Raw genomic sequence first — 11,574 nt, 5'->3', positions numbered from 1 at the left:
ACAACAAAAAATGCGATACCAGAAAAAAATTTTTGAATATAATCGGGTATTAATATAAAGGATTACTTTAAAAGGAAAAGAAGTTATTTTGAGTGGGAGTAAAATGAAGATGAAAAAAACTCATATTTGTCATATTTCTTACAATTAACGAAAACTATATGAGATGTGATCAATATTGCACCGGATTATATTCAAATATTTGTGTCTGCTTCCATAGCAGTACATCTTTCGGCTAGTAGTAAAGAAATGTGTAAGCTGTAATGTCAGGACAGTCCTGCACGAATGGCACCTTAAACAACTCTACAAACACATGCAAGTTGTAAATTAGCTATGCTTTTTACCTTGCTATTTTATTTTTACCTAACTATTGTTACTCTTAAAATTTTATCAACAAGCAACGTATAAACGGGTCGTTAACAGCCCCCACAATAAACTATTTATGTGTAATTTTCTTGTTTGCCTTGAGATCTGCTTGCCAGTATATATTTTCCTCGTTCGAAATGTCTTCGTATTCTTTCGCTTTTGAACTTTTTCCATTACTACGTGGTCTGAAATGGCAACACTAGATGACTCTCTAGACCTTTTATGTCATTACGCCGTCTGCTGTATACCTCGCGTGCGCATAATTATAAAAATTTCTTGTTAATGTTTGTGTAATAGAGACTTTTGTTTTTTAAAAGTTTTGTAAAAAAAGCTATAAGTTCTCACAAAACATGGGCAAGAAAACAAGTCCACTGGGTGGGAAAAAAGGCATTCAACTTGGAAGAGCAATCATTAAGGATCGCTTTGGCAAAGGAAAAGGCAAAAGTCGTAAAGGCGATCCAACTATGGTAATGAGAAAACATACATATTTGCTTGTGTATTACACTAATAGATATTCTCTTTCTCTTCAGTTACATACATCAGAACTTGATGATGGGTATGACTGGGGTCGTCTGAATTTGCAGTCTGTGACAGAGCAAAGCCAATTAGATGAATTTCTGGCAACAGCAGAACTAGCTGGAACTGAGTTTGCAGTTAGTAAAACTTAATTGTATTAACAAAATAAGGTTAATGAAAGCTGTCGTGCATTTTTAGGCAGAGAAACTTAATGTTACATTTGCCAAAACACAAGCAACATATGGCTTGCTAAGTGCAGAGGAGAAATCTAAGGTTAAGCTTGCCCAAGCGCAGAATGCAGCTAACCTTAAAATACCAAGACGACCATTGTGGGACAGAACAACTAGTGGGGAGGAACTACAACAACTTGAAAGAGAAGCTTTTCTGGCATGGAGAAAGGGTCTTTCAGAATTGCAGGAAATCGAGGGTGTGACCCTAACACCTTATGAGAAAAATTTGGATTTTTGGAGGCAATTGTGGCGTGTGATTGAGCGAAGCGATGTATGTTTATAATCATTTTCGTGTTGAATTATTGTGTGACTAAAACCTATTAATTCATTCGTATTTCTATGTTTAGGTGGTTGTCCAGATTGTTGATGCTCGAAATCCCATGTTGTTCCGTTGTGAGGATCTAGAACGATATGTGGTGGAAACCAGTCAAGAAAAAATGAATTTGATTTTAATTAATAAGGCCGATTTTTTGAGTGAAAAACAGCGTCAGCTCTGGGCCGAATACTTTGATAGCATTAATTTACCCGTGGCTTTTTTCTCGGCATTAGAAGAGAATCAAAACAACCAGTTACGCAAATTAAAACTGTTGGAAGAAGAAGAAGAAATAACTGAAGAAGAAATAGAAGGTGAAGGTGAGTATGAAAATGAAGACGAAGAGGAAAACGAAGAGGAAGAGGAAATCGAAGAGGAAGACGCACATGAAGAGGATACGAATGTGTGCGAAGATGGAAACCAAAATGATAAGCAGGATGAAAAATGCTCTGCTGTAAAAAACAAACCTGATACTAACCAACAAATAACTGAGAAGAAAATATCGACATCAGTGGAGCAGGCGAAAGATACTAAAAATAGCTTGCCAATAAAAGATCAAAGTGATCCACTCAAAATAGGCAGTCCAACTAAAAACAGTACTCGATTACTCTCTGGGGCGGAGCTCGTGGAACTGTTCAAGAACATTCACAAAGGAAGAAAAGTTCAAGAAGGGCGATCAGTTGTTGGACTTGTGGGATACCCTAATGTCGGCAAGAGTTCCACCATCAACTCTTTACTCACGTACAAGAAAGTGTCCGTCTCGGCTACTCCCGGGAAAACTAAACATTTTCAGGTCAGATTCGACCGATACGTATACGAACTAAAAATTACAAATATTTATTTCTTCTTTTCTCTTCCAGACCATAAATATAGATGACGATTTGATTCTCTGCGATTGTCCTGGATTAGTAATGCCTAGTTTTGTTTCAACTAAACACGAAATGGTCATTTGGGGCATTCTTCCTATCGACCAAATGCGAGATCATGTTGGACCAGTAAACTTGATCGCTTCTCTTATCCCTCGCTCCATTCTGGAATCAACCTATGGCATCTTCATTCCAAAACCCAGTGAAGGGGAAGACGCAAACCGATCCCCAACTTCCGAGGAGTTACTTAATGCCTACGGATGTAATATTCTAACAGCGTTCAAATTCTGTTGTTTTTTTTTCGAGAAAGAGAACATTCTAACAATATTTATCGTTATAGTTATGAGAGGCTTTATGACGGCGCGAGGCTTACCAGATAATCCACGTGCGTCGCGATATATTCTGAAAGATTTCGTTCAGGGTAAATTGCTCTATTGCAATCCACCTCCAGAAACAGACGCAAGTGAATTTCAAGAATTTACTCGAGCTAATAGAAGCAGACCGCTTAAACCAACTGCAACTCCAACACCCTTCCAGTTGAGAGTTACCAAGGTACTTCGAATACGTTTAACAATTATGAATCGTATCTAATTCTATTGCATGTTAACAGACTAATTACAACAATTCCCAGTCAATTGACCAGGCATTTTTTAGCCAATCTCTATCGACCGCACACAGTAAAGGTCGCGCATCTACCCCAGGTGAAACTCATACAAAAGGAGTTACCGCAAACTTGAATTTTCCTGGGTAGGTACTATTAGTACAAAGTACATTTTTATTATAAAGACTTACATTTTGTTTGTTTAATTTATTTTTATTAGTTCATGCAGTAACCTGAATGAGCTTGGTGATAAACCTTGGAAGAAGCACAACAAGAAGCATAAGCGCGAAAAGCTTCGGAGAGTGTATGCTCACTTGGATCAGTGAGCTTGTGTATCAATTACTGGAAATACAATTTGATGGTCATGTGGTTTCTGTATATAATATTGGAAATGCGAACTAGTAGAAAAGAAGACAATGCAGTACTGGGCGTTGACATTTTGCTTCAAAATCTTGCAGCAGTTCATCTATATCATTGTCTAGGTCATCACTATTGGCCATCTAAATATAAAAAGCTGTTGAAATTGTCAAAGCTAACTAAGTTACCTTAAAATGAATTACCATTGATACAAGCTCACACATTAGAAATGCACCAATTGTTGCTTCTTCATGGTTGTCTTGAATTTCTATGTTAACTACATGGACAGGGGTAGTTTGACTATCTCTTCCTTCAAGGCCTTTCTTTGTTGTTTTGAAATAGAGAAAATGTTATGTATGGTACGGTGGGAAACAATACACAATGATTATTACTTTCAATCACTTGATCATATACTCGTTCTTCACAAGTAAGTATAAGATTAAACTGTTCAGAAGTGGTCTGAAACCTTTCGGGATGAGGTTTAATTCTCCTATTTCGGTCCAACATATGAAGAAGTCCGTTTCGTGTATACCTACAAGCAAAATGTAACTTAAAATGGTAACTTACTTTCATTTTTTGAATCTAATTTTGTAATACAGCTCTCTGTCTTTTTGTAATAGATCCTGATAGATGTCATCATAAGGTGTCCCGAATTCATATACATTAGGTCTGTCTGGAGCTGCTCCTGGCAACTTCACCTTATCTCCTGTTCCAAACGATTGGACTCTATATCCTTTTTTGCTAAAAAGGTAATATAAAGGGAGTTTCAGAGAATGGAATACGTTAACAAAAAAAATTTTAGTAAAATGTAGGGGAGAGCATTGTACGTTTTGCACTTGTACATGTGCAACACGGAATTCACAAACAATTATACCTTAAGAAATTATGTGCTTCCATACTACGATTCATGTTGCTTGAACAAATAACAGCTAATTTTAACGGTTGTGGCATCTTTGTAGATAGGGTTTATAACCCGTAAGGAATAGTGGAAAAAGATGTAGCAGACGATGCATAAATGCAGTCAACATCTCTGTAAAACAATGCCTTAACTGTTGTTACATTTAAGTCTGCTAGAAGACATACTGTTTTTCAAGTTACCTGTGGTATTTTACTATTTTTATATTTCTAAATCAATTTTGTTAGCCTTCAAGGACTAAAAAAAAAGAATAAAATTCAACAGAAAGCACACGGCATAATCAAAATTGAACGTTAAAATTCATTAAGTGATTTGTTTTCTTGTCAAACTTTCCGTTAAAAGAAAAACGAAAAGAAAATGCTCTTAGCAACCAACTTTGTTTTTTTTAAATGTTTTTTATGTTTATTTAAAAATCTCAGATTAGAACTGTTTAAAATTGACGACAAAAACGGTAAAAATTTTGGCGCGCTAGTAAAGTTTAGCGCAATAGTGCTTCATCTCAATACTCAATATATTAAAAAACTGCTGCTTTGATGAGAAAACGAATAATTTTCCTGAAATCAGCGTTTAGTTATAAGTATATTTATTGTAGAATTCCAACTGGAATACTTTTTTCATTAAATTGTTGATTTAAAAAATAAGCCCGACAAAATAAGCCCGATTTTTCCAGCATTTTTAATTTTGACTGTGCTGCATCGCGCTAGTGGTGTCACGTGCTGGCGCGCTAGTTTTTCATGCAATGCAGTCGGGCCTATTCTGTTGGGCTTATTCTGTCGGGCTTAAAATTTTGACTTTAAAAAACTGAGTCCTAGTTCTTCTTTAGTCGTCGTTATCACTAGAGGGCAGCACAGCGATGTCATGAATAAAGAAAAGTCGGGCTTATTATTCTGTCGGGCTTAATAATCTGTTGGGCTTAAAATTTTGAATTTAAAAAACTGACACTCATTCGAATTGGTTGAGTATAACAGAATATACTCAAAATTAAGTGCTGATTCCGAGAACATTGTATTTTTTCATGAAATCAACCGTTTTCGAAACGCACCGAATACTTGTGCTACATCGCGCTAGCATTGCCTTAAATATTCGGTCTTCGAATCTGAATAACGCAAAAACTATTCGTCCCATGCAACAATGAAGCTGATTTTCGTGATCCCCGTTAAATCTTGAATAAGTTTCATACATTTTTAGCTAAAGTTAGATTTTTGCCAAAAATGAAAAAGTGGGAAGGCAATAGCCTTCTCACTTTTGTCAAAATCGCGCAAAATATGAAATTTCATGGAATTGAAGGAAACTTACCAAAAATAATCAGCGTTTAACGCTGATTCAGAAAATAGCATTAGTTTTTCCCTTAGTGGTGTAGTTTCTGAATAAATCGCAATTAAAATGATTATAGTTTATTTACCGTCGCGAACTCCATCTATTAACAGAAATATCGTAAAAATAGGTTTCAATGCGAATCCTAATAACGCGAAAACTAATGATACCATGCATCAATGAAGCCGATTTTCATGATCCCCGTTAAATCTTGAATAAGATTCATACAATTTTAGCTAAAGTTATGCGAATCTGAATAACGAAAACGATCCCATGCAACAATGAAGCTGATTTTCGTGATCCCCGTTAAATCTTGAATAAGTTTCATACAATTTTGCCAAAAATGAAAAAGTGGGAAGGCTATAGCCTTCTCACTTTTGTCAAAATCGGCAAAATATGAAATTTCATGGAATTGAATGAAACTTACCAAAAATAATCAGCGTTTAATGCTGATTCAGAAAATAGCATTAGTTTTTCCCTTAGTGGTGTAGTTTCTGAATAAATCGCAATTAAAATGATTTTAGTTTGTTTACCGTCGCGAACGCCATCTATTAACAGAAATATCGTAAAAATAGGTTTCGATGCGAATCTGAATAACGCGAAAACTAATGATCCCATGCAACAATGAAGCTGATTTTCGTGATCCCCGTTAAATCTTGAATAAGTTTCATACATTTTTAGCTAAAGTTAGATTTTTGCCAAAAATGAAAAAGTGGGAAGGCTATAGCCTTCTCACTTTTGTCAAAATCGCGCAAAATATGAAATTTCATGGAATTGAATGAAACTTACCAAAAATAATCAGCGTTTAACGCTGATTCAGAAAATAGCATTAGTTTTTCCCTTAGTGGTGTAGTTTCTGAATAAATCGCAATTAAAATGATTTTAGTTTGTTTACCGTCGCGAACGCCATCTATTAACAGAAATATCGTAAAAATAGGTTTCGATGCGAATCCTAATAACGCGAAAACTAATGATCCCATGCATCAATGAAGCCGATTTTCATGATCCCCGTTAAATCTTGAATAAGATTCATACAATTTTAGCTAAAGTTAGATTTTTGCCAAAAATGAAAAAGTGGGAAGGCGCTTGACGCATGAGTATACTTCATAGTCAGGCTAAAAATCTAGCTCATTTCGTTTTTTGGTGGAGGGCTTTTTAAGGGCGTTATAAGGGTTTTTGTGCTTTCCATTTCCGTTGTGCCGTAATTTGTTACGTTTATTGGATAACTCATTATCGCCATTAACGAACGCTGGCTTCTATGTTGTTACGAAACATTCGACTAATTTCATTTATGAATACTTGGCGATCAAGAATGGATCACTTAGTTGATGCAAAAAAAAATTAACTTTTTTATTCAATGCATAAAACCACGCACAAGTCATTGATGTAGATCACGATTGCGGCATAACATTTCGGTCATCGAACTGTTTTTGAACGGTATACTCCATGGCGTCCAGAAATAGTGGTAATGTGTTGACTGTCTCATGAAAACTAGTAAAGATGGAGCAAGCAAGGAAGGGTATTTTCCGCAAAGTTCGACCGCTTAGACCTTGGCTCAGCCTTCAGATTCATTATCACATTTTACGAATATCGTGCACAGTTTTAAAAAGAAATATTACCTCGACAGATTCCATAATTTCATGGTGTGGATATCCGCTTCTTGGTTAAATCCTGCCACCTCCAGCTCTTGGATCGTTTGCAGGTTGCCAATAGTTTTTAATATTCCTGTCTAAGAAAAATGTTTTCCAATAAATGTTGTTGCCATCAGACTTATAAACACTCACCCTAAATAATTCTTGAAGGCAAGAATAATATATTGCATATATTGCACGAGGAGTTGGAAGTCCGATAAACTGTTTAATATCTGCTCGATCAACAAAGGCTAAATCTATTGTCCCCGATATGTTGGATGTTGAGAGTATTAGCACATTGGGAAACCTATAAGCGAAGATCGTATTACGCTTTACAAATGCACTTGCCTAACGTAATTACTATACCAGTACCGTTTAATTTGATCAATTTGTGTCAATAGGGCGTTGACTACTCGGACACTATCAGATGGTTCGTTATTACTGCTTGCTGATTGGCGAGCTCGTGCCAAACTTTCAACTTCGTCAATGAGTACTGTCACTAAGCAATCTGGGTCTTCAATTAGCTCTTGAATTCTGGCAAACATTTTCATCACGAGTTTTCCACTCTAATTGTAAAAATCACAGGTTACAGCAGGAATTAGACAAACCATTAAATTTACAGTAGAATAGCTTGCCTCTGAAAACCACTTGGAGAAGAGACTGTGGCTATTGATTTCAACCAGCTGAGAATTTGAATATCTATGACTTAGGCGAATAGCCATTTTATGAGCAAGGGCTCTACAGAGAGATGTTTTTCCGGTTCCAGGAGGGCCATGAAGGAGTACAACCCTATTCCAGCTTATGATGTTACTATTCACTCCACAATCTGAAAACAGCATGGTAGTCTGTATAAAATTCAACAGCTGCATTTTAATATTGTTGTCATATATCAATGTTTCCCATAGTCCGTGGAACTCTGATGAAGGAAGTTGCCAGTGTGTGGCTGCTGGTACTTCATCCTCTTTGTCATCAAGTTCCTGCAACTCAGGCCCACTGTCTTCTATGGTGAATATATGATACTGATGTTCAACGGTCCCATTACATAGCTTTAAGAAAAATTTTAGATTTGATAGCTGTCTTACAAATGATGATACAATATTACTTACAGATATTATACCTTCCATGTTTGTGTCATCGTGAAAAGTTATTGATTCTACATTTGCGCACAAAATACTTATTTCGTTGGCTTCTCCACGGTAGTCTTTAGTTCCATATTTCTCCACGTATTCCTTCAAATAAGGATTCAGCTCTTTTCGTGTTAATCGACTGCAGGTGGAAAATTAGTTCAGTAAAGGTAGTGCAACATGCATAAGTATGAGTATAACTACCTGGTTTGCTTTTTGAGTACTTCAACATTAATAACCTTCTGACTCTGATTGCCCTTCATTCCTTTTTTTTAAATTTGTACTTCTAAGTATAAGAATGGCTTCAGTACAGCAGAAGCACCTGTCTCAATTCGAAAATGTTGTTAGCCTTGCAGTTTGGGTTTTCTACCGCTAACCGGACGGCATTGCCAAATCTTTTATAAATTGTTCCTTATTCCTTCGGCTGTCGCAGTTTTGCCAGCTTTTGCTTTCTTCTTTTCGTCGTGTACTTGTGCTGTGCCAGTTGTACCAGAATGTAATTGTTTGCAGTAGGCCTACTTGTATACTGTAGCTTGTAATTGTACTTACTAATTAATTACTTGTACACTTATACTTAAATGTTTTTTGTTGTTATTGTTCAGTTGTTTGCTATCACCAAACTTCAATAGCAATGTCATCGCCTTCGATGATCAGTTAGATATTATTAAAAGAAACAAAAACAAAATAAATTTGACCTGCATTGCTTTCTTGGTGCATCATTTCGATATTTCCCAATAAGAAAGTTTGAATCGTAAAACTACGAAACCAAAAAAGAGTGACAGACAATCTATAGGTTTTTATAAACGCTATTTGAAAAGGGAGCAGAGAAAGAAAAACCCAAGAAACTTTAAGATTTAAGCATCGACGATGCAAGATAGACGCTATAAATGTACGGATGACTGCGTAATGTCACTGGTTTCTGCATGTGTACGTTTCGGAGATATTTTACACATACCGGTTGGGTTTTTCCAGTATCTTGCAAATCCTTGTTCCGCACCATTTTGTATAGGCATCTTGAACGTTGTAGAGATTTCGCTAAATGAATGTGGTGGGTTATCATGTTCATGTTGTTGAACACTCCGTAAAGTTGCGTCACTGTTGATGAAAAACGGAACCGCAGCGGTTCCGTTAAGGAGTGACACTCTCGCAGTACGCCGTAAGTTTTTTAAGGCGCTGAACTTCCTGTTTGATGAATTTATTTGATTAAGTTTTCAACTAGTATAGCATGAACGAATAAAACTTAGTGCCTCGTTGCAGTTGAACCATATGGACAGTCGGTGCGTTTATTTTTCAGACCCTTATCGGCATCTGGATCCTCTTCCTGGAGACTGTATTCTTCCTGATTCAGGAGCTCGTGGGAGGCTGAAGGACATTGTTCCGATAACGTATCTGTACCTAATTGTATGACCTACATACATTATTCTTCTTTAATCAGAAAAATCTCAGTAGTACTTCGGCTTATTAATAACACGTACCTGAGCATGACGGTTTAATAGAAAGTCTACATCGAAATGTTCGTCACCATCACCATAGGGACATATCATTTGTTCAGCCAGCTATAATAAAAGAAAATGGAAATCAGAACAACGAAAACGACGTTTCTAAGTATGTTCAACAGCATAGCAAGAGAAACGGTACCTTAAGTAATCCCATATAGAAAAAAAACTTTAGTACTAGAGAAAACCCATAGTAGAGGTCTGCCGTGAGACCATCCTCGGGAGACGTATGCTCGACAATACGCTGATGACCCATGATGCAGGCAAAGAAAAAAGAATACACAGCCAAAGTCACAACCTATTTCTTAGACTGTTAACTGATGATCAATTCCTTATGAAAATAATTTTTGCGCTAGCGTACCTGCGTGTAAATAAGTGGAATACTGATCCAAGAATAAGTCCATAAAGTACCACATTTCCCACGAAAATCTAACAATTCCTGTATATAGTCATGCAAACATAAACCTCTGGCGGAAAAAATGCAACGAAAAAAATCGATATACCTCCATAATAAGGTTAACGGCGTACGTATCCTTGATATGGCCTTTCATAAACGCTTCTTGCAAATTCTGAGCGAACCACAGGCCGGGTAACCAATACAAACTCACATCCGATTCAATTGATTCGTAACATCTCATTTCCGTCTTCGTCATAAAGCCTACATTGTCACAAAATGCTTTACCGTTTTACTCAGACGTATTATTCACAACAAAAACACAAACCTGATTTGACGGCGTCCTCCAAGGTTTTCTTACGGTTACTGGCACTAGTCGACAGAGAACTAGCAACGAAAAGAACATGTATAATAAGAAGGTAGAAGCATGTTCAGAAATACTAGTACCGTATCAGCAAAACAGCCATTAGATTACAATGACGAACTAAAGTTTTCTTCAACTTTCGGGATTCCGAATCCGTACCCCCAATATAGGCAGCAACGGTCAAAATCAATCTTTAAAAGTAAAACCAATTAATAATAAGATTGATTAATAACATATGCGTAAGCTGTGATACCGATCAGGCCAAGGCAAGGCCATATATTGCTGCCACCATCTGTTCGTAATAATAAATGTAGAACTACATCACCAATAAACAGCTTCCAAACTTTATCAAACATTAACAGAAATACCTGGCTGCGACAGTTGCAACATAAAATCCCAAGATGAATGGAAGAGATATCATTTCCAAATATCGCTCGAAATAACGGACCAGCTCTTCAAACAGTCTATGTTTAAAAGATTACTTATTTTAGTAGGAGACAAGGGTACGAATATCATTATCATTATCGTTACACACAGACAAAAGTTACCTCTTTTCATCTTCGTTGAGGGCACATCGGTATACGACAGTCAAGGTCAGGTATGGAATGAGTAGGAGAATGAGTTCTTTATAGCACAATTTGTAGAGAGAACTCCGCCATTTGAACAGTGGAAACACGGATTTAAAACAATCGAAAATGCCACAATTTTTACTCTGAGAGCCAAATACCTTCATACTATACCGTAACAAGGACTTCAGCCTTAAACTGGCACGACAAGTGGACAAATTCGTCTAACTCTCTCAATTGAGGCAAAAATACCGAGTTTCCGTGAACACGTCATACAGTGCAACCTGCAACGCGGGTAACGAGGCAGATAAATTTTAAAGACATGTGGTTTCTATTTCGTCACCACATGTATTTAATGGTCTTCGTTGTTCTGTCCTTTTGCGGTCGAACGTTCTGCTCCTGTCAGAAAGTACATAGGGTGAAAACATATTCCATTTAATGTTGTAGAACTTTTTCCTTACCGCTAGTGCATTTTGAAAACGTGAAGCTGAAATGCGAAAAATGATTAGGATGCAAACATCTG

At 36.7% G+C, this 11,574-nt stretch overlaps 4 protein-coding genes across 5 annotated transcripts; 1 reads left to right on the top strand and 3 right to left on the bottom strand.

Annotated features, from left to right (window-relative positions):
• The first annotated feature begins 632 nt into the window (after window positions 1–632).
• LOC130703437 (large subunit GTPase 1 homolog) lies at window positions 633–3,258 on the top strand. Its single transcript, XM_057524936.2, has 8 exons — window positions 633–830; window positions 894–1,016; window positions 1,078–1,380; window positions 1,457–2,215; window positions 2,283–2,550; window positions 2,629–2,840; window positions 2,899–3,035; window positions 3,110–3,258. The coding sequence occupies exons 1-8, from the start codon at window positions 714–716 to the stop codon at window positions 3,213–3,215; spliced, it is 2,025 nt and encodes a 674-aa protein (XP_057380919.1). The 5' UTR covers window positions 633–713; the 3' UTR covers window positions 3,216–3,258.
• LOC130704137 (RNA polymerase II subunit A C-terminal domain phosphatase SSU72-like) lies at window positions 3,184–4,282 on the bottom strand. 2 transcript variants are annotated; one of them, XM_059496070.1, is made up of 5 exons: window positions 4,121–4,282; window positions 3,844–3,987; window positions 3,639–3,778; window positions 3,450–3,565; window positions 3,184–3,403 (listed from the first exon to the last, which is right to left on the bottom strand). In XM_059496070.1, the coding sequence occupies exons 1-5, from the start codon at window positions 4,195–4,197 to the stop codon at window positions 3,368–3,370; spliced, it is 513 nt and encodes a 170-aa protein (XP_059352053.1). In that variant the 5' UTR covers window positions 4,198–4,282; the 3' UTR covers window positions 3,184–3,367. The 2 variants fall into 2 exon arrangements, with proteins under 2 accessions (XP_059352053.1, XP_057381597.1); XM_057525614.2 differs by having other exon boundaries at window positions 3,184–3,389.
• Window positions 4,283–6,827: 2,545 nt separating this feature from the next.
• On the bottom strand, window positions 6,828–8,595 carry LOC130703659 (pachytene checkpoint protein 2 homolog). Its single transcript, XM_057525098.2, has 7 exons — window positions 8,436–8,595; window positions 8,214–8,373; window positions 7,743–8,153; window positions 7,480–7,673; window positions 7,261–7,414; window positions 7,096–7,205; window positions 6,828–7,036 (listed from the first exon to the last, which is right to left on the bottom strand). Exons 1-7 carry the CDS (start codon window positions 8,492–8,494, stop codon window positions 6,868–6,870), a joined length of 1,257 nt encoding a protein of 418 aa, XP_057381081.1. The 5' UTR covers window positions 8,495–8,595; the 3' UTR covers window positions 6,828–6,867.
• A 360-nt stretch (window positions 8,596–8,955) lies between these two features.
• LOC130703644 (bestrophin-2-like) lies at window positions 8,956–11,464 on the bottom strand. Its single transcript, XM_057525083.2, has 11 exons — window positions 11,034–11,464; window positions 10,854–10,949; window positions 10,739–10,777; window positions 10,569–10,676; window positions 10,450–10,508; window positions 10,231–10,385; window positions 10,089–10,166; window positions 9,870–10,025; window positions 9,707–9,787; window positions 9,479–9,639; window positions 8,956–9,413 (listed from the first exon to the last, which is right to left on the bottom strand). Exons 1-11 carry the CDS (start codon window positions 11,216–11,218, stop codon window positions 9,113–9,115), a joined length of 1,419 nt encoding a protein of 472 aa, XP_057381066.1. The 5' UTR covers window positions 11,219–11,464; the 3' UTR covers window positions 8,956–9,112.
• Window positions 11,465–11,574: the final 110 nt, after the last annotated feature.

Source organism: Daphnia carinata, chromosome 7 (genome assembly GCF_022539665.2).
Source record: "Daphnia carinata strain CSIRO-1 chromosome 7, CSIRO_AGI_Dcar_HiC_V3, whole genome shotgun sequence".
Taxonomy (NCBI): Eukaryota; Metazoa; Arthropoda; class Branchiopoda; order Diplostraca; family Daphniidae; genus Daphnia; species Daphnia carinata.
This window is presented reverse-complemented; position numbering and strand designations above follow the sequence as displayed.